Source organism: Zasmidium cellare (assembly GCF_010093935.1).
Source record: "Zasmidium cellare ATCC 36951 unplaced genomic scaffold M409scaffold_19, whole genome shotgun sequence".
Classification (NCBI taxonomy): Eukaryota; Fungi; Ascomycota; class Dothideomycetes; order Mycosphaerellales; family Mycosphaerellaceae; genus Zasmidium; species Zasmidium cellare.
In genome coordinates this window covers 479,423-504,479 of record NW_022986963.1, presented here as the reverse complement: position 1 = coordinate 504,479, position 25,057 = coordinate 479,423, and the positions used below count along the sequence as shown (strand labels likewise).

The following is a 25,057-nucleotide window of genomic DNA, read 5'->3' as shown; positions in this document are numbered from 1 at the left end:
ATCCGGCAGACCAAGAGGATTCAGAAGAGGAGGATATTCAACCTAAGATCTCAGGGGATACAGCTCTTCAGGCCCTTGAACATCTAAGGCTATATGAGTTGCAGCAGGTAGATGGACAGCCAGAGATTGTGAGCATTCTTGACAAGCAAGAGACTGTAATCAAAAGAAGGAAGGCTGAGATGCGAAAGCAGAGCGATATCACGTGTTTCTTTAGTTAGACTGGATAGTCCTATAACCTGGTTAGCAACATAGAATGAACTCAGGAATAAGTTATGTTCTTATCCAGGTTTGACTGTAAGGCTAAACTCCCACGCTCGCATTAGCCCGCCGTCTGGAAGCTCGACAGAAGCGCGAAAATCCTCACCACACCCACCGTAGCGCTGGGCCGCTCTGGCACCTTCATAAAAGCACTCGCGCTCGCTGCCAACGCCCTCCAAGCTTCTCCAAGCCCATCACACCCCCTTGGCCTCGCACGGCGTCCTCTTGACCGACGACAAGACACGACAAGCCATCTCTCGCCATGGCCACCAGGACTGCGGGAGGCAACTCTGCTTTCCACAACTTCCACAACGACTACGCCCACATCGCCGACCCCAACGAGCGTCGACGACTTGCTCTCGCGGAAATCGACAAGGCGCCCTTCGGCTGGTACCATGTGCGCGCCATCGCTGTCGCGGGTATCGGTTTCTTCACCGACGCCTACGACATTTTCGCCGTCAGTATCATGACCACCATGTTGGGTGTCGTCTACTTTCAGGGCAACGCCGGCGTCCTGCCAACCTCCGCCGATACTGCGATCAAGGTCGCGACCTCCGGTGGTACGGTCATTGGACAGCTTGGCTTCGGTTTCCTCGCAGATGTGGTTGGTCGTAAGAGGATGTACGGTCTCGAATTGATCGTCATCATCTTCGCTACGCTCGCTCAGGCCCTTACATCCAGCTCCCCATCCATCAGCATCGTCGGTGTCATCATCTTCTGGCGTGTGCTCATGGGTATCGGTATTGGCGGTGGTAAGTCGATAATCAAGAGTCTGCCGATACAACGAAGCTTACCAATTCATAAGACTACCCCCTTTCTTCCATCATCACCTCCGAGTTCGCGACCACCAAGTGGAGAGGCGCCATGATGGGCTCTGTCTTCGCCATGCAGGGTCTCGGCCAGTTCGGTGCTGGTATCATTGCCCTCATCGTGGTCGCAGGCTTCAAGGACTCGCTCCTCTCTGCACACTCCTCAGGCTCGAGCGTCACTGCCCTCCAGGCTTGTGACGGTGTCTGCCAGCTTGCCGTTGACAAGTGCTGGCGTGTCATCATCGGAATGGGTGCCGTTCCTGGCTGCATTGCCCTCTACTTCCGTTTGACCATCCCAGAGACTCCTCGCTACACCTTCGATGTCTCTCGCGATGTCGTCAAGGGTGGCTCCGACGTCAAGGCTTACCTCTCCGGTACCGCTGAGGGTATCCCAGACGAGATCACTCGTGTCACCACCATGCGCGAGTCTGCTCCTCAAATGGAGATCCCCAAGGCCTCGTTCGGCGACTTCTTCCACCACATCGGCAAGTGGAAGTACGGCAAGGTCCTCCTTGGTACGGCCAGCTCTTGGTTCTTGCTCGATGTTGCCTTCTACGGTGTCTCTCTCAACAACTCTACCATTCTCCAGGCCATCGGCTACGGTACTGGCAAGACCGCCTATGAGACTCTCTACAACATCGCTGTCGGCAACATCATCCTTGTCTGCGCTGGTGCTATTCCCGGATACTGGGTGACTGTCGCCCTCGTTGACACCGTCGGTCGCAAGCCAATCCAGCTGATGGGTTTCACCATCTTGACCATCCTTTTCTGCATCATGGGTTTCGCCTATCACCAGATCGGTGAGAGCGGTCTCCTGGCTTGCTACGTCTTGGCCAACTTCTTCTTCAACTTCGGCCCTAACTCGACCACTTTCATCGTTCCAGGAGAGTGCTTCCCAACCCGCTACCGATCTACCTGCCACGGTATCTCCGCTGCATCTGGCAAGGTCGGCTCGATCATCGCTCAGGCCGGTATCGCTCCTCTCCGTACCCGTGGTGCCACCAAGACCGACAAGTCCCCATGGCTCAACCATGTCCTCGAGATCTTCGCTCTTTTCATGCTTCTGGGTATCCCTAGCACGCTCCTTGTACGTATACTCTCCCTGCCTCATAAAATGACTCTATATATGCTAACTACCTTCTCGATACCCGAAACTAAGAGAAAAACCCTCGAGCAGCTCGCCGGCGAGGTCCCTGGTACACCTGAGTACGATCCTGAGCTGGCTGGCCTGTCGAACACCGCCGCCCACGCCCGTCAAGAGTCCGACCCAGAGTCCTCCGAGCACATCGCTGCCGAGAAGGGTCACCACAATGTCTAAATGCATCTGTCGGACCTTGCTGCTGTTATCTGCTGTATTTTAGAGAGAGGATGAACAAAGTTGATACCACTGGATTGAATTGTTACACAAAAGGAGAGGCTTTCGTTTTACAGAGAGAGATGACGCGAAAGAGAGCATGCATTATGACCCACGGCAATGATGTGTGTTAGAATGTTCTTCTCCTCACCTCTTTCGACAACGACGATATCCTGTATAGCCTAATAGAACTCTCGTTACTTTGGTGAACCAGAAATTTTCGTCATACTTCTTGGTATCTGAGATGGTTGGCAGTCCTGCTTGTCCTGTACCTCGAAGCAAATCTGCTGGTACAATACTACTACCTTGGGTCATGGAGGATGTGGTTGTCGTCACTGTGCGACGTCGTCCAACTTCGGTGGCAAGCAAGCATCCTACGAAGCCGCCTCGAAGACCACCCTCATCGTCCCTCTCAAAGTGGAACGATCGCATAGCACCGTCAACTACACATCACTCAGATTGGCAGAGGACGACCACTGAGACACAAGTATTCCGAATTTGCTTACGAGCTCACGAGCAATGACCATGGCCATTGCTGACCATGGTCCCAGTTTGAGCGAAACCGAGGCAACGGGAGAATTGTATTCAAGGACTTCCTGATCGCCCTTCGAACGAATGCAGAGTACATGCAGCGTCTTCCACACACCTTGAAGTGGTCACGCATCCAACAGCGAAGCCACGAGTGAAGCTGAAAATCCAAGGACTGTCACGATATGGAATCGCAATGGTTGGAATCCCCCCGTCTGCGGGAAAGGACCACTTCTCTAGCGTGATCACTCATTCCGCTATGTGCAGACGTCGTAGGTATCATTCAGCTCCGCTCACACACGAAGTGGAAGACCTCATCCCCATTTCTCGAGCAATGAAGTTGTTTCTTGATATTTCGCCGAAGTGACGACAAAAGTGGTGTGTATGCCTCCAGGAGCTCGTTGACGGAACATGAATCGAACCGTCATCCGCTCGCTCTGCTTCTTGCTACCACCACCAAGGATAGTAATCTATCTTCATTTCTCGCAGGCTGTCTAGCTGGCCCGAGGTGCGGATGGAGACGTGGTCGTTATGGAGACATTGGAGAAAGGGATGATTCTATGTGGCCTGGGTGTTTTGAGCGGGACGCTGAGAGTACAGTAGACTCAGTAGACTTCTTGCCGTAGATACAGCAAAGTGGTCATCAATCATGAGCCGAGCGAGAGCGTGAGTTTGGCTACGGGATGAGGATGGAGATTTTCCATATGGGATGACGAGGGTACAGTAGAGTGGACTTCTTGCGATAGATACGGCAAAGTGGTCATCAGCCATGAGCCGAGGGAGAGTGTGAGGGCGGCGATAGAATTCGTGGAGGAGATATTTTCCATGTTGGCGCACACAAGAAATGAGAGTGGTTGTACGACCCGAAGCCGCCTCTCCCGCCAGGGGGGAAGATAGTTTTCTGTAGTCTACGTACCTTGAGCGGGACGATGAGAGAAGAGTTGCGATCGTGCCGTAGTTATGATGACATAGTTGTGTTCATAGACAGGACGAGAGTGTGAGGGTAGCCACAGAATAATCAGCAGGGAGGTTTTTGATGTTGGTGCACTCGAGACTTGAGCATTTTCGTATCAACGTGGGCTACCCTAGTTGTAGTTGGCCATCCTCGAAAGTAGGGGGCGAGAACAAGCCTGATTCCACGCAGCAGTTGCGATGATACATCAGCCTTTCGCTATCTACGTCTCCACAGATCCAACATTCCCTGCTCCTCATCCTGCTCCTCGAACTTTCCCGCCAGTCGGGAAACTTTCTCGTGATGGTTGCTGCGGCTTGGAGGGCTGGCGAGAAGTCGGCATCGCGTGTGTAGAGGGTGACGGCGATGCAGGTGACGATGGAGAGCTGCTGGTGTAGTCTGTCGCTGGTCTGGCGGAGGAGGTTGGTGGGAGAGGTAGAAGGGGTGCTGGCTTTCTCTTCTTCGGCGGACGCTCGCCAGGCGCGAGGACAGGGGCTGCTGGGGGCTACTCACGAAGTACTGTGGCTGCTGTCGCCGTCTTTTCCACCGCTGGACTCCTGCTGCTGGAAAATGTTAGCACCCGGTGTTGTGTGCAAGAGTACAAGTGGACGACGAACCTCGTTCTCATGCTTCGTAGATTCCTCAGCTGTGCGTAATGGCAGATTGAAGCCCTCTCCCTCTTCTGGCTCTTCTCCCTCTGCTTCAGCGAGCTCTTTGGCGCCCGCCATGTCGGCGTCATAGCCATCAATCAGACCGTCCACGGCAACATCGTAGTCATAGCCCTCGGGCTCCTCTTTCCCAATCGCCTCCTCGAGCTCGTCCGTTGTCTCCCACAACTCCTACAGTGCACGGTCGACCGTGTCGCTCTCGCCAGCGGGATGCCAGCGACGAACAATCCGCCACAAAGACCTCGCCTTGACGCAGAATTCCTCAGCCTCCTCCCAGTCGCCCACGATAGATCCGAGAAGAACCCAGGTCTTCATGCGATGGTATCGAGGCAGGGCTGGATCGTCTAGTAAAGTGCGCCCTTTGTTGATGCACTCCTCGAGTGCATCATCGTCGTACAATTGGGCGACTTCGTTGAATCTTTTGGTGAACTTTCTGTCGACAGTGTCCTCCATGTTGCTGCTGTCGCGTGGTGTGGGTTTCGTTGCTGCTGCTGTCTGGTTGTGGTTTGAAGAAGTGGCGATGGGAACAAGTTGGAAATATTCAGGAAGGTGGGGCAGCGTGGCCGTTTGCATGTGACACGCTAGCAGCGACGCTAGCTTCCATGTGATGGAGCTTTTGCAGAGCGCGAAGAACACGAGCGAGGAGCGCAGAGAAAATCCAAAAGTAAAGTCCAGAAGCCAGAAGAGCACATGTGCCTCAAGGACGACAATCCACAGAAGACCGTGACGCAAGTTCTGGTCATGACATCCACCTCTTTGACTGTGGCCGTCGTTTGCAGACTACCGATTACGGGCTGTTCCCCTTGCCGATTCAAGACACGCGGAAGACCGACACTTGCGATCCGTTTGCAATCTCCACCTCTGTCTGTTCGTTGCAGAATCCTGCTACTTTGCACCGAGCACGCAACTCACGCGGCATCCACCACGACGTGAAGCGTACCTTCATGAATCCAGCAGTCCACTGCTGCGAACCCGGCAGATCTGGACGGTCATGGAAGTCGTTCGGCCAACGACGACATCAACATGAGCATTAAGCACAACCCCACCTTGAAGCATGTGCTGGTCTTCATTCCCCAGAAGTTTGCAAACCTTTGCACTCTATGCAAAGGCACCAGAAAGCCGCGCGAGGCAGCTCGATCCCGACGAGACCAGCTGTGGACATGGCTGGACCAAGTTCGTATGCGAATGAAGTGCGATGCTCGCCAGGTGAAACACCAATAATGTCGCTTGCAGAGCAAGGTTCTTGATGAATACCAAGACTCCCGGAACATGGATTTCTCGCTATGTGAGCAGCTGCTGGAGGCCCAGCTACTTCAGTGCAAGCTTGAAGTTGATCGCAAGGCCGGGGTATGCGCAGTCGAAGCTGGTAGTCATCTCTCGAACTCGTCCCGAGTTGAACAGACGCTGCAGTGCTGCAAGTCCGACTACCCAAACAAAGCCAGAGACTGGAATCCAGCTCCAGCTCTCAGGACGTCTAGGGGAAGCAGCCAACGGCCACATCTGGATTGAATGTACGGCTCATCTAAGAGAGATGACCACTGATTCGAGGCCAGTAATACTGGCCAGCGGGGATACTTACGATCCAGCATTCTATTCTGCTGTCAGCAAGAACAATACCATTGTGGACAATGGCACGTCGTCTTATCTTACTCATGATCTCAGCCACCTCAAACACTACCAAGTTGGCAACATTGGTATTCGCTTCCGTGGCAACAATTCGCGTGCTGAAGCCATGAGAATTATGGTCATTGACATTGTCAACGAGAAAGGATATGAGTTCGAGCTCCAGAAAACTCTGTACGTGCCAGACGTTCCTGCCAGCCTCATATCTGCGGAAAAATTTCTTTAAAGGTAGTTGTTTCTACTCCTTCGACTTGTGAGACGAGCGAGGTTGCAATGCGGCCGGAGACAGTTCGCGAGTAACGGACACGTTCTACTTCGAGCGGAATGAGGAGGACATTGGATGCGGTCGGCATAGTCTAATTCCGAGAGTCCTCGGCGATAAAATCCCATGCGGTAGTCCGCTCTGCGCTGCAATGCAATGCAAGTAGCTTCAACATACATTGCAGATCCGTCTTTCAGCAGGAGAACAAAAGCAACAAGGATTGGAGCTTTGGAGTTGGTCAGACGATTGATCGACTGATGATTCGATTCTTGCTTTCGCATCTGCTAGACAGCTGCCACGTCTGTTTCTTGTAGAGTGGTGTGTAGGTAGTATACTCATCATCATCCCTGCCCAAATTCTGGGCTTCTAGTCATCGCTGTGTACGCGGGTCCGAATTCCGACCTTTGCATCACCCCATCCCATGCATTCCTCTTCCCGATGCGTTCATCCATTCCCTTCGCCGTGAAAAAATCATCTGGTATCATCATTTTGGTATCATCGCTTCATCCGTAAACCCAAGCCTCGAAATCCGAACCCATTCTGTGTCATAAGGGCGGCCAAAGCCCGAGCCCGCAATAGCCGAGAAAGCTGTAAGCCGCTGCGAAACGCGCGCGTGCATGTGAAAAGTTTCTGATCGACAGCGCCAAACTCCGCAAAAAGTCCATACGAAAACCCAGATTACTCCTCCTTGGCATGCATCGCATACCACCCACTCGATGTCGCTTCTGCAGGCTCGCTGTCGCCCTCAGGCTCATGCTGCGACTGATACCGGTTCGGTGGTGCAACTCATTTGCGGCGCGACCTTATCGTCGTCGCCTCGCACTTGGGCGACTGCTCTCGTGATGCCTGGTTTGGTGTTGTTCTTGTCGGGAGGGAGTTCCCACATTCGCGAGAACGAAGGCGCGTCGGTTTTGCCGTGACATACGCATTTCCGCACGCCCTCGTACATCGTCGCCATGAGTTCGTTGCCATCGCCCTTGACACATTCCGCGAGAGTCTCTTCGTCTGGTGATACGGGTTCGTCAAAGTCATCATCGTCATCTTCGTCCGGGTTGTCCGGTTCCAGCTCGGGAGGCGGAGGTTGTGATTGCCGTCCTGTGCCAGATGGGAAGCGTTCGAGCGACAGACCTTCTTCGTCCTCGTCGTCTAGGAAGTCGTCGAGATCGTCTTCATCATCATCGTCGTATTCGGGCGGTGGAGGCGGAGGTGACTTTCGCCCCAGTTGACCTGTTGACGGCTTGTGTTGTAATCGGTGGTCGACATGGCCAGTGCCCTTGAACTGAACTGCACTTGCTCGTGCACTCTTGGAGATGTCGTGCTCGATCTCAACAATGCGTAGTCGGAGTGATTCGTAGTGCATCAGGTGTCCGACCAGAAACCGCATATTCCTGTCCTTGCGTCCCGCTTCGATGTTCAGTCGACATTGTGCTGTGTGAGCCAGCGTGTAGGCCTCCCGTAGTGAATTCATTTTGCTGTTGTCAAGTCCGTCTGTCGTTGTTGTTGAGAGTATGTTGTTGTGCAAGGTCTGTAAAAGAAAAGAAGAAGGCAATGGAACAAAGATCCTAAGGCCGATAACTACGGCGTTTCAGCGGGAAGGCGACCCACAAAGTACGGAGCTCGTACACCGCCCTTGAGTACAGCTGTCTTGGCCTTTGGTTGGCTGATTTTGAGGCGCGCGCTCCGGTTTCTTTCCAGTACCCACTGTTTTGCCGAAAATTGTGGTTTTGCTTGCGCAGATGAACGCGTGGAGTGGCCTGGAGGATGATTGTATGATGGAGAAGGGGTGGCAGTGGAAAAGAAAGCAACAACAACTTCTATTCGCATTCATCAGCAGGACGGGGTCACGCCTTGCGGCATGCACTGGATTGGTACTCCGCCCTTGGTGCTTTCCGCTTCGGGCGCTGGGTTGGTAATCCGCCTCGCAGCTCCGTCTTCGCCACTAGTTTGACTCACACTCCCTAAGCACATGTACATGTGTAGTGGTCACGCTGTGACTGTTAGTGTAGGCGAATGCGATGCAACGCGACTTACTCAGACGGCGTATTCGTGGGAACAATGGCGTCCCTCAGCCTTGCGTTGGCGAAGTCGGCGGTGCAGAGCATGTCTTTGGAGTCATACCGCAATATTTTTTCTGAACGCCGACGTTGTTGTTGTAGAGTTGCGAGCGGCCGTTGCGAGCGTCGTTAGACTCGGCCGCCTGCTGCCAGGGCGTCCGTAACCTTGTCTCCAGCGGGGCTGCCAAGCCGTCCACGACGTCGCGCGACATGTGACAGCACCATGACCTACCTCGCGGTATCTTTGCTGCCGTCCGTTTGCTCGCCAGCATTGCGCGTACTGCGATGCGCCTGAGGCTTCTATACGACTGACTGTTGATCCTCATTGACGTTGTCGCCATAATCTAGACCAGACCAGGTACCCGCAGTCCAAACGCACCGTCGATCCCAGTCGCAGCACGACGGTGGAGATTGAGCATCAATCGTGCTTTCCCTCCGCTGCCAGCAAACGAGAACTCCACTTCGATATGGCGCAGCCTTCGTCGCAAGCGTCGCCCTCCTCGTCCTCAGTAAACGCAACCTCGCACCCGGGCCCGACCGGTAATCCTCTCACGTCGCAGCAGCAGAAGCAGTCCCCTGTGATCAGACCGTCATCGATCAGCACTTCCGCCATATCCTCCGCATCCACCACCCCACTGCCTACGCCGCGCAAAGAGTCGTCATCCCTCAATCCCTCGCCTTCCGTCTCCAAACGATCGAGCTTCGCAGAGAACCTCAACACACGACCGTACCCTGGCTCGCCGCGAGCGCAGCGCACCCACTCCTTCTCAGGCCAAGCTCTGACAGAGCTCCTCATGCATCCCTCGAATAAGCTCAATGGCGCAGACGAGAGGTTCAAAGGCAGAGATTGGCGGACAATTCAAGTGCACGAGATCATAGACCCGAATGAGACGCGCTTCGTCGAGTTGGACACTAGCATCGAGGACACGACCAAGCTGCTTGTCAGGTCAGGCGCGCCGAATGTGGTGCTGGTGCGAGAGTCAAGAAAGACGAAGACTGCTATTGGTACTTTCGACTTCTCCGACCTCAATGCCTACCTGCTGCTCGTGCTGGGCATCACCCAACCAGATGAGGACGCCGTCCATATCGCGGAGAAAGCTCGCAGTGGAGAAGCCATCCCGCTGAAGGACATTCAGCATCATCTTGGAGGACATGAAGAGCCTGCGTTTATCCCTTCCAATGCCACCCTGTCCCAGGCTATGGAGATATTGGGCGGCGGACACCACAGGGTCGTGATGAATAAAGAGGGCACCAGCGAGGCGGTGGGTGTTCTGAGCCAACTGCGGCTAGTGAGGTTCTTCTGGGATAACCATACCAACTTCGCCGCGACCGAGAAGTTGTATCAGTTGACGTTGAAGGAGCTGCAACTTGGAGCAAAAGAGGTGCTTGCCATTAACGGCGACAAGCCACTTGCGGATGCTCTGAGACTTATGCATAGTGAGGGCATCACATCTCTACCAGTTCTCGATCAGCAACGCAATGTCGTGGGCAACATCAGCCATGTTGACGTGCGGGTAAGCCATTTACTCCTATTTAATGTGCTTAGCAACCTCTGTGTACTGACCAACTACCAGCTCCTCACAGACACCTCCGCCATCCCTCTTCTTTCCGGCACTTGCATTCACTTCATCTCCGTCATCTTGTCTGAGCGAGGCATGATGGATGGCAAGGACTCATATCCTGTCTTCCATGTCACCCATTGGAGCACACTGGCCCATACCGTAGCGAAGCTCTGTGCAACGCGCTCCCATCGGATGTGGATCGTGGACGCCCCTTCGCCAAACACCAGCGTACCGCCATCGCCAGGACCACATCACGCAGCGCCTTCGCCGAGCTCACATCACAGCAGCCCCAACATTCAGCACAACACTCCCATCACTACGCCGTCACGACAAGGCTCGGTGAATGAGCAAATGACGCCCGGACCGCCGTATACCAGCGTTAATCCAGGTGTCTCGATCTCATCTGGGCAGCTCCCTGGTGCTACTATGAGTGGCAGATTGTCGGGTGTCGTATCACTGACCGACATTCTGAACCTCTTTGCACGAGCAAGCGGGCTGCACCCAGGAGACCCGGAAGAGACCCGTCGGCGGCGAAGACAGAGCAGCAGCTCAAGCGTACGGCCGAGCTTTGACGGCGGTCGTCCTAGCATGGAGAGCTTGCGGGTCAGCCAAGATCTGTCTAAGAGTCAGACTGAGCTGTCAAGAAGCATCGAGCAGCTGGGACGGAGCTCGAGCAAGTCCTCCATGTCAGGGAGGAGGTAGGAGCCATTTGGGGGTGATGAGGAGCATTGAAGAAGTATGGCATTTTGCAAGGAGAGAGACAATCTCGAAGACTGCATCGCATGGAATTACTGTAGAGGGCAAACGGCAGACGTATCTGCATGCATAGCTGGCGTGGGCGTTCTGTGCATAGAGCGAGGGCGTTGGAGGTTGATAGTGAGGTATCACGAGACTACAGAATTAACATATGAAATACTGTCAATTGACCCTCTTCACTTCAATCTCTCATTTGGCAGGCTCACATGCTGTTCTGAGCAATGTCTGCCTTGTTGCCTTGCTGCCTTACGCTAGCGAACCTTAAATTTCGACATAAATATTTCCAAATTTCCTCTCGAACACCTCCTTCCTTTCATCTCCATACTTACCTTGAGAGGGTGCGCTCGCACACGAATGAGTTGCACCTAGCCACGGCTCCTGCATTGCACAGCGCGGTGAGAAGTGGCTACGAGTCTCCTTCGGGGGCCTCGGTCTCGTAATTTTTGATGGCTACCCTTCGACCCGTCGTCGTCCTTTTTCATCAGTGTCCTCGAGCTTGTGCTTGGGGCTGGAGAAGAAGCTACTACTGTTTGCGACGGCTCACTTGCGCCAACGTGTTTTGACGATGGTCTGTCGCTACCTCGCCTTCTCGCTCATCGCACTCGAGTATCCCTCCGGCAGGACTCGCACGTCCAATACCACCGCCTTGTTATTCTCACGCACCTCCCTCGCCGCATCCGCCATCGCCGCCGCCAGCTCGCTCTTCTCGCGCACCTGTCGTGGCCGCACCACCGTACACCCCAACCCCTCCGCGATCTTCTGCAAGTCCGGCTGCGGATCCTCCAAGCGCATCCCAATCCACTTGTTGTCCACCTCCCTCCCTCGATGCTTCGCGACGCGTTCCTGATGGACTTCATCGTTGAAGTACGAGCCGTTGTTCGCGACGATGACCAAGAGGGGGAGTTTGTAGCGCGCGGCGGTCCATAACGCGGAGGAGCCCATGAGATACTCGCCGTCGCCGAGGATGGCGACTGCGGTGAGGGGGGAGTTCTGAGAGTGCAGTGCGAGGGATGTGCCGACGACTTGGCCGGGCCCGGACGCGATACCTGCTCCGCCATCCATGCCCATGAAGGCGAAAGGGTGCGTTGCTTGGAGATCGACGCCTCGCCAGCCGAGGGGCACGCGGACTAAAGAGATGGAAGAAGAGGGGAGGGTGGAGTAGAGAGCAGACGCGAGATCCGGCATGAAGACGTCGTTGGAAGAGGAGGGCTGATTGGGGATAGACGGCGGCTCAGGATCTCTTGCTTCAGGCCAGTGGGATTTCTGAGAGGATATCGCTTCCGCGGCGGCGAGCAAGGCCGTGACGCTCTTGTCGACGTCGGCGAAGATGGAGATATCTGCCGGTGGGACGGCGAAGTGGTCTTTAGACCAGCCGTTGTGCAGGGCGCTGTCCATCGAGATGGAGATCACGTCGCACTCTGGCTCGGCGGATCCGCATGCGGCTTTCAAGTTCCCTGCGAGGTCGACCCAGTCGAAGGAGATGATCAGGTCTGCATCTCGGATCATCTCAGAGGTCTGAGGCGTGAGGAAGACTGCGGGAGCTGAAGGTTGCAATGGGTGAGGGTAGGGGAATGGCGCTGTCTGCTTCAGGTCTGTGATCACTCTGCCGTCGAATTTCTCGACTAGCTGGATCCTCTCATCCCAGTGCCTTGATTTAGGGGCCATTCGACCAAAGAGGAAAAGAGGCTTCTTCGACTCGCTCAGCGCTGCGATCGTCTTCAGCAGATCTTCGACCGACGGCGAGGCAGGCTCAATTGCATCTAGATATCTCCTCGTCTTTGGGAACTTCAACGACTCGGCATCGACAGCATCTTCCTGCAGGCCTAGGTCAAGGCAGACATAAGTTGGTGCACAAGGCTTACTCGCCGCCGCCACTGTCGCGTGCAACAAGCTCTCCACCGCTGCATTCGCACCTTGCGGCTGATCATCAAACTTGACGTACGGCCTCACCAGCGCTCCTTGATCCTGCGCAGTATGGATCCAATCGATCCAGGGCCTTCGTCGCTGCGCATCAAGCGGCCCGGTCGCTCCTAAAACGAGTATCGGCACGCGATCACAAAAGGCATTGTAGATCGCCATGGTGGCGTGCATAAGTCCGACATTGGCGTGTACAGCAGCAGCCATGGGTTTGCCGGTGATTTTGGCGTAGCCATGGGCGATGGAGACGGCATGTTCCTCGTGGAGGGTGACGAGCATTTCTGGGTTCGCATTGTTGGAGAAGTTCACGATGCTGTCATGGAGGCCACGGTAGGAGGACCCAGGGACGAGAGCAATGTATTTGAGGTCGAGATGGGAGAGTTGGTATGCGATCGCATCGCTGCCGTAGCCGATCTCTGGGTGCTGCCCGGATGACGAGGCTTTGGGTTTGTCCGAGAGTTCAGGCTGTCGGTCGTGATGGTTGTGATGATGGTGGTGCTGGTGGTGCTGGGACGCCATGTCGCCTAGTCAGGAAGGTGATGTATTTCTTTTCTGATTTCTTTCCAAGTGCTGAAGAGTCTACGATGATGACGGCCACATGGCGTTGCTCACACAGTCTACAAGAAAGCGGTCAGACTACAACCAAGTTCTGGACGGCTTTCGACACGGTACCTGCGTGGGAAGCACAAGGTCAACCCCGTTGTACGTCGATGTTCCAACGTTCAACGATGGCTCGCACACGACCTGCTCTATCTGTTGCTACACGTGGCTCTGCAATTGTGTTGCGCTCGAGCACCACAGGATGGCACAAAGCGGAGTTGCTCATCGCTGATCGCTTCGACGTCGTCCAAACAAGCTCATCATCTACCCGTGGGCATCCTAGCGGGGTAGCATTGCGTAGCGCAGAGGGTCGTCGAAAGTCTATCCAGCTCCTCGAGCTCAGCAGCTGCAGGAACGGAACTGTGTTTCTCGAGCATGTTGCTGGCCAAGCTTCCCATCATCTCCAAACAAGTGTGCTAAATGGAAAACATGACGGAAGGACGAGGAGACATCCGATCGACTACCGACTTGGCCGTTTCAGATTGAGTTGTTCTAGCCTGGCCCAGCCTTGCCGAATGTAGAAATAGCAGCAATACCATCTTTTCCACAAGCGTCTGTGCGCCGCCGAGGTACAACTGCCATTTTCGCCCGCGTCATTGGCTTCCACACCACACTTCACGTCGTCTCTTGCTCGGGTGCCTGTACGAAGAACGATGGACCTCGGACATCGAGTGGTTTTGGGAAGGTCGGTTAGATGACATACGTACCCTAGAAGAGATCGGTTCCTTTAAGATGTCGTCGGTTCGTCCGTTCTTCTTTGTCGACTGGACATTTGCTTTGCTCGACGAACCGCCATGATGATGAAAACGCTCTCGACTGCCGTGCTTTTCGGAAGCCTGGCATGCGCTCAATTCGCTCCCCCGGCTGGCGTGAGCAATGTCTCGAGCTCTGACTGTCCCACGAACGGTGGTGCCCACATCATTGTTGCAAGAGCAAGTTTGGAAGCACCTGGATATGGGTATGTTTGAAGACAAGGTCGCCCACGTGGCATATACAAGTACAACGGCTAACGGCTTTGCTCGCTTAGCATTATCGGATCCGTCAAAGATGCAGTGCTCAATCGAGTGCCTGGCTCGACCGCCGAATTCGTCACGTATCCGGCGACGCTCGACGACTACTTCAACTCCGAGAGCGACGGCGTGCTTGCTATGAAGAAGCTGATCAATGCCTACACCGACAAATGCAGCGCCTCTTTGCCTCTCGTCTTGATGGGCTACTCGCAGGGAGCTCAGGTCTCGGCAGACTCTCTAGTCGGCCAACAAGTCGCTGCATTCCCAGACAACTCCTCCATCAACCAGCCTTTGCCAGCGAGCACGCTCTCCCGCTTTGCTGCGGTGGTCATAATGGGCGACCCATCGTTCGTGACGAACGAGACCTTCCACGTCGGAAACGCCACCAGAAACGGTCTGTTCCCTCGTAAAGACGTGGCGAACTTCAACACTGCTGGGCTTGCCGCGAGAGTTAAGAGCTACTGCGACTTCAACGACCCATACTGCGCGTCTGGAAACCTCTCCACTGGTCTGCCTGTGCATCTGGGATATGTCCAGGAGTATGGCAGCCAAGCGGAGGATTTTGTTGTGAACCAGATCAAGGCGTTCTACTCGAACGGAACGAGCACTTCCTCGAACGGCACTTCGAGCAGCGGGAGTGGATCTAGCACCTCTTCGAATGGTACCTCAAGCGGTGGAAGCGGATCGAGCACAACCTCATCGACACCGGCTGCGTACACTGGTACTGCATCGACGATGAGCGCAGTTGGAAAGATTGCGCCTATTGCTGTCCTTGCGGGTGTGATTGCATTGGCAATGTAACGACAGAAAAGCTATCAGGGAGACGGCCGAACAGAACGAGTGGCTAGATGTACATACGAGAAAAACACGAGACGAGCTAATGTAATGACGAAAGCTGAACAAACAAGCCTGCAACACCGACCTTCTACCTCCGCCAGTTCACAGACATTTGATGACGAGTCTCGATCACGGAACACAGACGCTAATGCTTCACAGGCTGCCTCAACATGTACCTGAACACATACTTCCCCCACCTCGCCCCATCCCCCTCAGGCGGAACAAGACTTCGCCAATTCCACTCATCCAAATCCAACTCCAACCTCCTAATCTCCTCAAACCCACACTTCTCAAACATCCCCGCCCCAGCCTCGCTCGCATGAACCCAGCAACACACGCCCTCAATATCAGCACGATCCGTCCCCTGTCGAATCAACGCCGTCCCAACACCCCTGCCATGATGAGCCGGATGCACAACAATACTAGCGACGAACATGCACTTCACCCCAGGCGGCATGAGCGTCTTCATAAACCTCGTCTGAAGATCATACGACGTGTACGCATCAAGTTGCTCTCGAGGGACTTTCGCCTCATCCAGAAAATCAGGCTCCGGAGGCGGCGCAACCCCCCTCACACCCTCAACATCCAACTCCACCGTCCCTCCCTCCTCCTCCGAATCAAACCCTCGAAACCCCCACGCGACCCATCCGAGGATTTCCTGCGTGGTGTCGTCGACCGCTACGGTTAATTCGATGGAGCCGGGGGGTCTGCCTAGCCAGTTCTCGAGGCCGGCTTGCGTTCCTGCGGCGTGGTCGTAGGGGTTGGAGGGGTCGGCGGCTTTGAATTGGGTTTGGCGGTCGGTGGTGAAGGCGAGGCCGGCGATTTGGGCGCAGGTGGGGATGGCGGTTGGGGTGAGGGGGCGGAGGGAGAAGGGTGGGTTGGTGGATGTGGGTGGCATTGTGGAGGTGAGGTCTGAGGAGCAGGTTGTCAGTTTTGAATGGACATTTATGTATTCATGCTCGAAATGACCCTCTGACGCTAGGCTGTTTCGAATCGGCGGTGTCGAAGCTGCTGCTGGAATTTATAAGCGTTTGACGAGAGACTCGTTTTGTATCAACAGGCTAGTATGACAAGAGCCTGTATTCAATCGGCATGGACGATCGTGAAATCTTTCATAGCGTAGAGACACCGCGTCGAGAGAGGGCAGTGATATTGTTGCTTGTTTCGAGGCGAGTACCTTCGAGTTTCCTCTGACGCATTGGCAGCTTTGATTTCCGTCGACGTATGAGTTCAACCCAAGTGATGCTGTATATATAGCCTTTGTGCAAAGCCAGAGACGAACTCGAATATCACTTCACCGATGTCTACTGATCGCCCACCAAGATCGAGGATCGGAGCTTCTATTTGAGTTCACTCGCGCAGTCGGAACCACGCAGAGGTTGTGCAACCCACCAGATTGGGTGAAGATGAGCAACGCACTCCTCTTTTGTGTCTTCGAGCGAGTTCACTCGAGATGGATTTAACAGCTTCTGTCTTCTTCGCCTATATGTCTGAGATGAAGCGCTTCGTGAAGCGGACTCAACCATGGGCTTCAATCCTCTAGCCAAGGTCACTGGCAAACTTCTCAATATCTTGATCACCATAGCATCGACCTGCGGCTTCGTCCTCTTCGGCTACGACAATGCGCTCTTCTCCGGTCTGATCATTTCGCCATGGTTTCTTCGCACTTTCGATGACCCCAATGCCAGCCTCTTGGGGACAATCTCAGCTACCTATAACTTGGGCGGATTTGCAGGTGCCGTGATCGCGTTCTTCATTGGAAATGTACTCGGACGGAGAAGAACCATTCTTACTGGCATTGCGATCACTACCATCGGTGCTGTTCCATTCGCTGCGGCTACCAACTTGGCGCAGCTCACCGCAGGGAGAACGGTATGCGGTGTTGGAGTAGGGATCATGTCATCGACTGTTGGCCTTTGGCAGGCAGAGACCGTCCCAGCTCGAGCCAGAGGCGCCTACCTAGTTGGACAGTTGCTGTATGGCGCTACTTTGGGCTTGTTCCTCGCGCAGTGGATCAACTACGGGTTCTACAACGTAAGGACGAGAGTTGCCTTTGCCTTCCCGGTGGCATTTCAGGTTGTCTTTCTCTTGATATCGACATTGCTGGTCCTAGGTCTCCCGGAGTCTCCGCGGTGGCTTGTAAAGAAAGGTCGCAACAACGAGGCAATGGAAGTGCTGACTCGTCTGACTGGCCAAGACGATGCCCAAGAGAGGCTGCAGCAGATTGTCGAAGTCGATGCTTTGGAAAAGAATGTCAACAAGAGCCGATATCAAGCTCTGTTCACCAATGGTCCGACGCAGAACTTTAGGCGGCTGTGCCTTGCCGTTGGCGTTATGATAATGCGTGAGTTCAGTCTCTTTCTCCTTGACGTCGATGAAATACTTGCTGACCCAAATACTTGCTACAGACCAGCTGGCAGGCCCAAACACCGTCACCTACTACTTACCACGACTGCTGATCACCTTCATCGGAGCCTCACGTAAAGAAGCCCTTTGGATCTCCGGCCTTAGCTCAGTCGACTCAGCCTCCGCAACGCTCGTCGCCATCTTCACAGTCGATCGATTCGGGAGAGTGCCATACATGCTCTGGGGGGCTGTCGCACAAGCAATCATGTTTGTCATCATCGCTTCGCTGCTGGGGACTGCACCGCCAGGGAACAAATCCTTTGGTGTTGCAGCAGTCGTCATGCTGTTCGTGTACTATTGGATCAATTCGCTGTGCTGGTTAGGGCAGTCTTGGGCTTAGTATGTTGTCTCTCGGTGCTGATGAGCTTGTCGAATGTCTTGCTGACTGGCAGCAGTCCGGCTGAGGTGTTGCCGCTCCAGATTCGCGAGCAGGGCCTTGCCATCGGTAACATGTTTTACTGGCTGTTCCAGTTCATGATGGTGGAGATTACGCCAATCGCTGTCAAGAACATTTATTACAAGTTCTATGTCATCTTGGCCGCCTTCAATGTCTGCATGGCGATCATCGTATGGCTGCTGTATCCGGAGACGGCGAAGCTGAGTTTGGAGGAGCTGGACCTCTTCTTTGTTAAGAAATATGGAAACAGGGAGAACGACGTTGAGATAGTTGATGTGAAGCACGAGGAGGGAAGTGTCGGGGTCAAGATCGAAGGGGAAGCATTGTGAGTCGGAAAATCATCGGAGATTGCATCTCAGCAACGGCCGGGCCTGTTTCAACCTCACCTCGTCTTCCATAGCCGATGAATCACTGAACGATCTGTATCGCAGAATTTTAAAGGGTTTCGTCGGACGTAACGCATGCTCAATGCCGATCAAGAAAGGTGAATGCTGTAAGATCTCACCCCGCAGGGTGGAGCAGCCACCTCACCGACCTCCTCGACACGCAGCTGCTCACGATCATATATATTGCACCTCCCAACTCTCCATGAACTCGTGAAAGACCTCGATCTCATGTGTACACCCCATCACAATGTCGACCAAACTTCCATCCATTGAATCGTCACTACCAACCTACAATGAGCTCTTCTACGACGGCAAATGGCAACCGCCTATCTCCGCCCACTACCAGGAGACATATAACCCAGGCAATGGCAAAGTCATCACCGAGATCGCCCAAGCCGGCGAAGAAGATGTCAACGCTGCGGTCCTGGCAGCCGATAAAGCTTTCCAAGCGTACAAATTGATGCCAGGAGCACAGAGGGCCGGCCTTCTCAGGAAAGCTGCCAATGTAATGCGAGAGCACGCGGCCGAGCTGGCCCTTCTCGATGCTTTGGACACTGGCAACCCCATTGCTGAGATGCTCTCTGATGCTAATGTTGCAGCGGCTTTTATGGACTACTTCGCCGGCCTGATTCCGATGCTCAAAGGCGAGACGATTCCACAGGCGGACGACACCTTTCACTACACTTTACGAGAACCTCTTGGAGTCGTTGGCAGGATCGTAGCTTACAACCATCCTGTAATGTTTGCTGGCGGGAAGATGGCTGCTCCTCTGGCTGCTGGCAATACTGTTATCATCAAGCCACCGGACCAGGCGCCACTTTCGTGTCTGCGACTTGCAGAGCTTATTGGCGATATCTTCCCACCAGGTGTTGTGAATGTATTGCCAGGTGGAGTCGAGTGCGGTAAAGCGCTGTCATCACACAGACTCGTCCGCAAGATTACTCTGATTGGCAGTATACCCACCGGCAAAGCGATCGCTCGAGCTGCTGCCGATACCTTGAAGCAGACACTCTTTGAACTTGGAGGCAAGAACGCACTTATTGCGTATCCCGATGCGGACCTCGAAAAACTCACAGTAGGCATCGGGCGAGGCATGAACTTCACATGGGCAGGTCAATCGTGTGGATCCACATCACGAGTGTTCCTACACGAGTCCATTCACGACCAAGTCCTCGACAAAGTCGTGGAATACGTGAAGAAAGAGTTCACACCAGGCATCCCCACCAAAATGTCCACCACAATGGGACCTGTCATCACCCAAGCCGCACAGGAACGGATTCTGAAGTACATCGAATCCGGCAAGCAAGAAGGCGCCAAACTGCTCATTGGCGGCAAAGCTCCAACGGGGATCAAAGACATCGAAGGCGGCTACTTCATCGAGCCCACCATCTTCGCCAACGTCAACGCAGACATGAAGATCGCGAGAGAAGAAATCTTCGGACCGGTGATGTCGGTGTTCAAATGGAAAGACGAGGAAGAGCTCTACCGCCAGGTTAATGCTACCGAGTATGGACTGACGGCTTCGATCTTCACCAAGGATATTACGACTGCGCAGAAGGCTGTCAAGAGGGTGGAGTCGGGGTATGTTTGGGTCAATCAGGTTGGGCGGCATTTCCTGGGCGTGCCGTTTGGAGGGTACAAGGAATCTGGTGGAGGCCGTGAGGAGTCTTTGGACGAGCTGTTGTCTTTTACTCAGACTAAGAGTGTGAACATTAGTCTTGCGTAATACTGATGCTATAGGCTTCAATGATCTCATCGTGTTCGTTAATTCTGCTTTTAGTCGTTCTTCTTCGTCTGCCTCTAAGAGGCTTATGCTGACCTGTCTTTCTCGCACAGTGCCCATCTCCTCCCTCACAAAGGTCAGTCGTAAGGGTCCAACCTCCCTACTTCCCCAACACCGACTGCAGCGTACTACTATAGTCATGGCCTTCAAATTCCGACTTAATAACATCCTTCTCCGCCCCCTCAATCGCCTTCTCGAACTTCGCCGCCCCCTTCGGATCATCCTTGAACAGATGATCCTTCACATTCCTCTGTGGCGTCTGGCCCAACCACTGGAAAAGCGAGAAGTCCAAGAACTCCGACGCTCGGAAAATCTCCAGAACTTCAACCGGCTCGTCACCGATAGCTTCAATGAAATGACCCATGTTCTTCGGCACGATCCCTACGTCGCCGGCGGTGTAGTCGAATGTTCGAGCGGTGCCCTGGGCGCCAAAGATCGTCACGCGAGCGCGGCCTTTGATGAAGAAAGACCACTCGTCTGCGTTGGGATGCCAGTGCATTTCTCGCATGGCGCCAGGCTCGATGTCGAGATGGGCGGCCGCCACGGTCTTCGAAATCGGAAAATTTTTGCTGTCGGTGATACGGACTTGGCCTCCTGTAGCATTGACCGGTTCTTGGGCGAGCATCTTGTGGGTGAAGTTCAGCTTGGACTTTTTGAATGACTTGGGTTTCTCTTTGTCGATGGAGTCTGGGAGGGAGCCTTGGAAGATGTATTTCTCGTTTTCGGGGAGAGTGTTGAAGACTTCGGGGGCGAGTCTGAAGTTTTCGCCTGCGACGGCTTGTGGGGTCTGGGAAGGGAAAATCAGCATTGAGCTCGAGAGCAAAGTCATCTCCATCCTTACATGTGCCAACCAATCCGTTAGCAGGAATGTCGATTCCTCAGAGAAGCGGCCATCGTCGAAGATCAGAAGGAACTCTGTACCATTGGGGCCGAGACCTTGCAATGAGTGTGGGTGACCGGCAGGGAAGTACCAAAGATCTCCCTTCCCAACGTCGTCGATGAAGCTGCCGCCTTCAGTGTCGAGCGCGGTGACTCTCACTTCGCCCTCGAGAACGTAGGCCCACTCGGCTTCCTTGTGCCAATGCAGCTCGCGGATGACACCTTCGTCCAGTCGCATGTTCACTCCGGCCAGTTCGATGGATGTCGGCAGCTCCTTGATGGTGGTCTGTCTCGTCCAGCCACCTTCTTCGATACGCACATGAGAGTCTGCAAAGCTCCTACAAAGGGATTAGCCAGATCTCCCAGTCGAAGCTGGGGTACGAACCATCTCATGTTCTTGAAGTCTCCATGATCAGTCGACGGCGGCCGGATCATATCCGGATTCTGCCTCTCCCTATCCCGATTGCGAGGACCCAAAACGGTCGTTCCCTTGCCATTGCCCTGTACACATCGATCAGTAAAGACCATCGGACTTGTCTCCAACACCGAAAGTGCATACGCTAACTCACCATAGGCTCAGGCTGCAATCCCCTCCCAACAGCATTAATCTTGTGATCATACGGATCACGAAAGTCCTTCCTATAGGGACTCTTCGCATGAACAAGCGGATGTTGCTGCACAGGTGCCGCCCAGCACGAAGCCGGGAGCAACAACGTCGAAAACCAGCCCAACGGATGCATTTTGCTCACAATCAAGCAACCAATCTTACCAAAAGCGAACGAAGAGCTGCTAAGGATATACAAATTCATGCACTCCGCAAAATGCACTCCTCATCGTCGACAAGCTTCGCGGCTAACCCGACCTATCCGCCAAAACCACCCTTCCCCGGCCACCTCTCGACGTCATGGGCGAGAGCGGGCATTTCTGGCGCGATGGCGCCTCATCCTTACGTGTTCGATGAAGCCCTACTACCCGGTTCAGCGGCTTTGAGGGGGATGAGATGAGATCTGGTTGGAATGCCAAACGGCGAGCGCTAGTGACGAGCTCTTTCTGGACCTCACCTCCTCGTGGAGAAAACAGCAGCACATTGGCCGAGGAATGGGCATTTGATGGATCGTGCTGATCGCTGCAAACTTCCTTTCCATCGTTTGGATGTGATATATTGCGCGTCGCAAGGAGACAAGACTGTTTTGGCGGTTCTGAAGCATTGGGGTAAGACGTTGAAGAAAAACGAGGCCTTTCTTGCGAGATACACCCAGGATTTCGGGATTCCGATATACCCGTCCTAGCCGATATACCCATTCTTCAAAACCGACCCCGGCAGCCCATTCGAACACAGCAGCGCAAGCAATACCCTGAACGACAAGCCTACCATGGCGAACGACGACAACGCCAATGGCGGCGTCAACGAAACCTCTCCCTTGCTAGAACGGACCACCACCAACTCCAACAAACCCACCACCGCCACACCCTCTCTCCCCTCTCGCCTCCACGCCCACTTCACAACAAACGTAAGCACCCAATGGGGCGACCTGGCCCTCCTCTTCTGCTACATCATCACCGGCGTCCTCGACAGCAGCGCCACCATCGCCTGGGGCAGCTTCGTCTCCATGCAAACCGGCAACACAATCTACCTAGGCACAGGACTCGTCGCGCCCTCTGAAGGAACCCGCTGGCTACGGGCACTCATCGCGATTGGATTCTTTTGTTTGGGGAGTTTTGCGTTCGCGAGGTATCATCGCCTCTTTGGTGGGCGGCGGAGGTGGGTGATCGTCTCATCGTACACGCTGCAGTTGCTCATGGTGGTGGGCGCGGCGTTGATGATCACCCTTGGACCGCCGGCGGATCCGAAGGGAGAGGTGGATGTCTGGGTCGCGGTGCCGCTGGGACTTGTGGCGTTTCAATCGGGCGGACAGGCGGTGATTTCGAGGGTGTTGAAGTATGGCGCATTGACGAGCGTGGTGTTGACGTCGATCTATTGCGATTTGTTCTCGGATCAGGAGTTGTTTGCGGGGCTTAGAGAGCATGCAGAGAGGAATCGGAGGTTGGCGGCGCCGGTTCTAGTACTGCTTGGGGCGGTGATTGGGGGCATTTGGGCGCATACGAGTGTTGGGTTGATGGGGGCTATGTGGACGGCTGCTGGACTGAAGTTGGTTGTCATTGTGGCGTGGTGTTTGTGGAAGGCGGACAAAGATGATGCATCGACAGTGTAGATATAACACAGATGAGAACATGCATATAGCCATGTGAGAAAGGTTCCGTACGAAAAGCGACTGATCGCATCTCTTCTCTTCTACTCGACAATTGTTGGCGGCAACTCGCCTTTGTGTGCACATCTCCGGAACAGAATCTCTAAAGCGCCATCTAGGCCTCACACTTCTGCCTCAATCGTAGTCTCATCCCTTCCTCCGTCATCATCATTCCTTTACCACCAGCCTCCCCACCACCCACCAGCATGACCTCCCTTCCCATAGCCGCTACCATAAGCCGGGTACCCGCTCGGTCCAGCATACGACTTCGTCGGGTAAGCAGGTGGCGTGTGCGAGTATCCAGTAGTAGTAGGAACGGTCAAGAAGCCAGAAGAAGGCTCAGTGCCGGGGAACCGAGACTGGCTGGAGAATGTGACCGGAGAGCCTTCAGTGCTGTTGACAGAATTGGTGCTGTATGTTGGTGGAGTGTAAATGGCTGGCGAAGAGGAGGGGCCGGTGGGCACGAGAGTCCAAGTCGACGATGTGCTGCTGCTCTCAGTGGGAGTGATTGGTGAGCCTTCTGTCGAATTGGCTGGGACAGAGGAAGATCCAGTTCCAGAGACCGTAAGGGTGGAGTAAACGGTCGACGTGACGCCAGTAGTCGAATTGGTGTACACAGGCGAAGCGCTGGAGAACGACGAGCTCGAAGAGCCAGATGGCGTAACAGCACTGCCGAGCGTGGAGCTGCTGCCAGCGGTCGGGAACGGGATCGGGTACGTCCAATTGTACGAAGAGTACGAAGGAGGAAAACCAGAAGAAGCAGGCGCCGTCACGGACAGGGTAATGGTGAGTTGGGAAGTCAGAGTCGTTGTGACGCCCGTCGTGAACGTGGGGAAAGGAACGGAGCTGCTGTTCGTGAGGCCGATGGGCGAGCCTTCGGTGGATGAAGGGGTCTCGGAGCTGTTGGTGTAGCTTGGGACTGGGAAGCCGGTGCTGTAGACGGGAGGCGTGGTTGTGTTCGATGGGAAGATGGGAGAGCCCTCGGTGCTGGAGCTTGATGTAGAGGAAGAAGTCGTTCTGCCAGTGCCATAGCTGGTGCTTGTAGAGCCGTACGATGGTGGTGGTCCATATGGCGGAGGAGAGTAGGCAGGTGGACCATAGCCTGGAGGGGCCTTGCCCTGACGCAGGGCGATCTTCACAGCATGAACTGCGAAAGGGTAAGTAAGAGTCCATGACCAACAGCCAGACAGATCGATGCATACCTGGAAGAGGGTCTGCTGCAGCTGCACCAAGCACCAAGCTGGTCGACGCAATGACAAAGAGCTTCATCTTGATATTTCTCGTGCTGGTGGATAGACAAAGACGAGAAGGGCAAAGAACGAGAAAAGCAAAGTGAACGAAGGGAAGGACTGCTCAACGAACGGGAGCGTGAGAGAAGAAAGCCCCAGCAGCAGAGGACAAACGGACAAGCTCTTATATCTCGCTTTGCGTTGCAAATATCAAATCTGCCTACACCCAACTTGCAGCCGCAGCAAGAAATCAAGGTGACTGCATCTCCACCAGGAACAACAGGGCAACACAATCAATGCACGGTTCCTGACCGGACCGCGAGCCCCATTGCAGATCGTAGCTAGATGTCGCCATTAGTCAAACGCAGTCAGTCAGGTAAGGCACGGCGAGCAAACCGCCGCGCTTCAACAAGGGATGGATGGCGCTGGAAAGAAGGGTGTGCGAGTTGTAAGCCATGGCGTCTTGCATGATACATACGCGATGGAGAGCCGCATATGTAATACTCCAGGACCGGCGACCCGAGGGCCAGGTCGACGT

General features: G+C 54.4%; 12 protein-coding genes across 12 annotated transcripts; 7 read left to right on the top strand and 5 right to left on the bottom strand.

The window, feature by feature from the left end:
* Window positions 1–520: 520 nt before the first annotated feature.
* M409DRAFT_23528 (uncharacterized protein) lies at window positions 521–2,385 on the top strand (the record flags this gene model as incomplete). Its single annotated transcript, XM_033806834.1, has 3 exons — window positions 521–1,010; window positions 1,064–2,154; window positions 2,227–2,385. The coding sequence occupies 3 exons, from the start codon at window positions 521–523 to the stop codon at window positions 2,383–2,385; spliced, it is 1,740 nt and encodes a 579-aa protein (XP_033667225.1).
* A 2,025-nt stretch (window positions 2,386–4,410) lies between these two features.
* On the bottom strand, window positions 4,411–5,022 carry M409DRAFT_23527 (uncharacterized protein; the record flags this gene model as incomplete). The annotated part of the gene is made up of 3 exons (XM_033806833.1): window positions 4,411–4,464; window positions 4,519–4,740; window positions 4,795–5,022. 3 exons carry the CDS (start codon window positions 5,020–5,022, stop codon window positions 4,411–4,413), a joined length of 504 nt encoding a protein of 167 aa, XP_033667224.1.
* Window positions 5,023–6,100: 1,078 nt separating this feature from the next.
* Window positions 6,101–6,418, top strand: M409DRAFT_23526 (uncharacterized protein; the record flags this gene model as incomplete). The annotated part of the gene is made up of 1 exon (XM_033806832.1): window positions 6,101–6,418. One exon carries the CDS (start codon window positions 6,101–6,103, stop codon window positions 6,416–6,418), a length of 318 nt encoding a protein of 105 aa, XP_033667223.1.
* A 714-nt stretch (window positions 6,419–7,132) lies between these two features.
* On the bottom strand, window positions 7,133–7,922 carry M409DRAFT_66783 (uncharacterized protein; the record flags this gene model as incomplete). The annotated part of the gene is made up of 2 exons (XM_033817093.1): window positions 7,133–7,216; window positions 7,278–7,922. The coding sequence occupies 2 exons, from the start codon at window positions 7,920–7,922 to the stop codon at window positions 7,133–7,135; spliced, it is 729 nt and encodes a 242-aa protein (XP_033667222.1).
* A 1,053-nt stretch (window positions 7,923–8,975) lies between these two features.
* On the top strand, window positions 8,976–10,772 carry M409DRAFT_66782 (uncharacterized protein; the record flags this gene model as incomplete). The annotated part of the gene is made up of 2 exons (XM_033817092.1): window positions 8,976–10,022; window positions 10,083–10,772. The coding sequence occupies 2 exons, from the start codon at window positions 8,976–8,978 to the stop codon at window positions 10,770–10,772; spliced, it is 1,737 nt and encodes a 578-aa protein (XP_033667221.1).
* Window positions 10,773–11,402: 630 nt separating this feature from the next.
* M409DRAFT_23523 (uncharacterized protein) lies at window positions 11,403–13,262 on the bottom strand (the record flags this gene model as incomplete). The annotated part of the gene is made up of 1 exon (XM_033806831.1): window positions 11,403–13,262. The coding sequence occupies one exon, from the start codon at window positions 13,260–13,262 to the stop codon at window positions 11,403–11,405; it is 1,860 nt and encodes a 619-aa protein (XP_033667220.1).
* An 875-nt stretch (window positions 13,263–14,137) lies between these two features.
* On the top strand, window positions 14,138–15,154 carry M409DRAFT_23522 (carbohydrate esterase family 5 protein; the record flags this gene model as incomplete). The annotated part of the gene is made up of 2 exons (XM_033806830.1): window positions 14,138–14,301; window positions 14,371–15,154. The coding sequence occupies 2 exons, from the start codon at window positions 14,138–14,140 to the stop codon at window positions 15,152–15,154; spliced, it is 948 nt and encodes a 315-aa protein (XP_033667219.1).
* A 728-nt stretch (window positions 15,155–15,882) lies between these two features.
* On the top strand, window positions 15,883–18,322 carry M409DRAFT_66779 (uncharacterized protein; the record flags this gene model as incomplete). Its single annotated transcript, XM_033817091.1, has 5 exons — window positions 15,883–15,895; window positions 16,734–17,534; window positions 17,599–17,935; window positions 17,992–18,223; window positions 18,275–18,322. 5 exons carry the CDS (start codon window positions 15,883–15,885, stop codon window positions 18,320–18,322), a joined length of 1,431 nt encoding a protein of 476 aa, XP_033667218.1.
* Window positions 18,323–18,626: 304 nt separating this feature from the next.
* M409DRAFT_66778 (uncharacterized protein) lies at window positions 18,627–20,105 on the top strand (the record flags this gene model as incomplete). Its single annotated transcript, XM_033817090.1, has 1 exon — window positions 18,627–20,105. One exon carries the CDS (start codon window positions 18,627–18,629, stop codon window positions 20,103–20,105), a length of 1,479 nt encoding a protein of 492 aa, XP_033667217.1.
* Window positions 20,106–20,262: 157 nt separating this feature from the next.
* On the bottom strand, window positions 20,263–21,781 carry M409DRAFT_66777 (uncharacterized protein; the record flags this gene model as incomplete). The annotated part of the gene is made up of 4 exons (XM_033817089.1): window positions 20,263–20,949; window positions 21,004–21,379; window positions 21,427–21,542; window positions 21,611–21,781. The coding sequence occupies 4 exons, from the start codon at window positions 21,779–21,781 to the stop codon at window positions 20,263–20,265; spliced, it is 1,350 nt and encodes a 449-aa protein (XP_033667216.1).
* A 633-nt stretch (window positions 21,782–22,414) lies between these two features.
* On the top strand, window positions 22,415–23,254 carry M409DRAFT_23517 (uncharacterized protein; the record flags this gene model as incomplete). The annotated part of the gene is made up of 1 exon (XM_033806829.1): window positions 22,415–23,254. The coding sequence occupies one exon, from the start codon at window positions 22,415–22,417 to the stop codon at window positions 23,252–23,254; it is 840 nt and encodes a 279-aa protein (XP_033667215.1).
* Window positions 23,255–23,466: 212 nt separating this feature from the next.
* Window positions 23,467–24,559, bottom strand: M409DRAFT_55166 (uncharacterized protein; the record flags this gene model as incomplete). Its single annotated transcript, XM_033812929.1, has 2 exons — window positions 23,467–24,437; window positions 24,493–24,559. 2 exons carry the CDS (start codon window positions 24,557–24,559, stop codon window positions 23,467–23,469), a joined length of 1,038 nt encoding a protein of 345 aa, XP_033667214.1.
* Window positions 24,560–25,057: the final 498 nt, after the last annotated feature.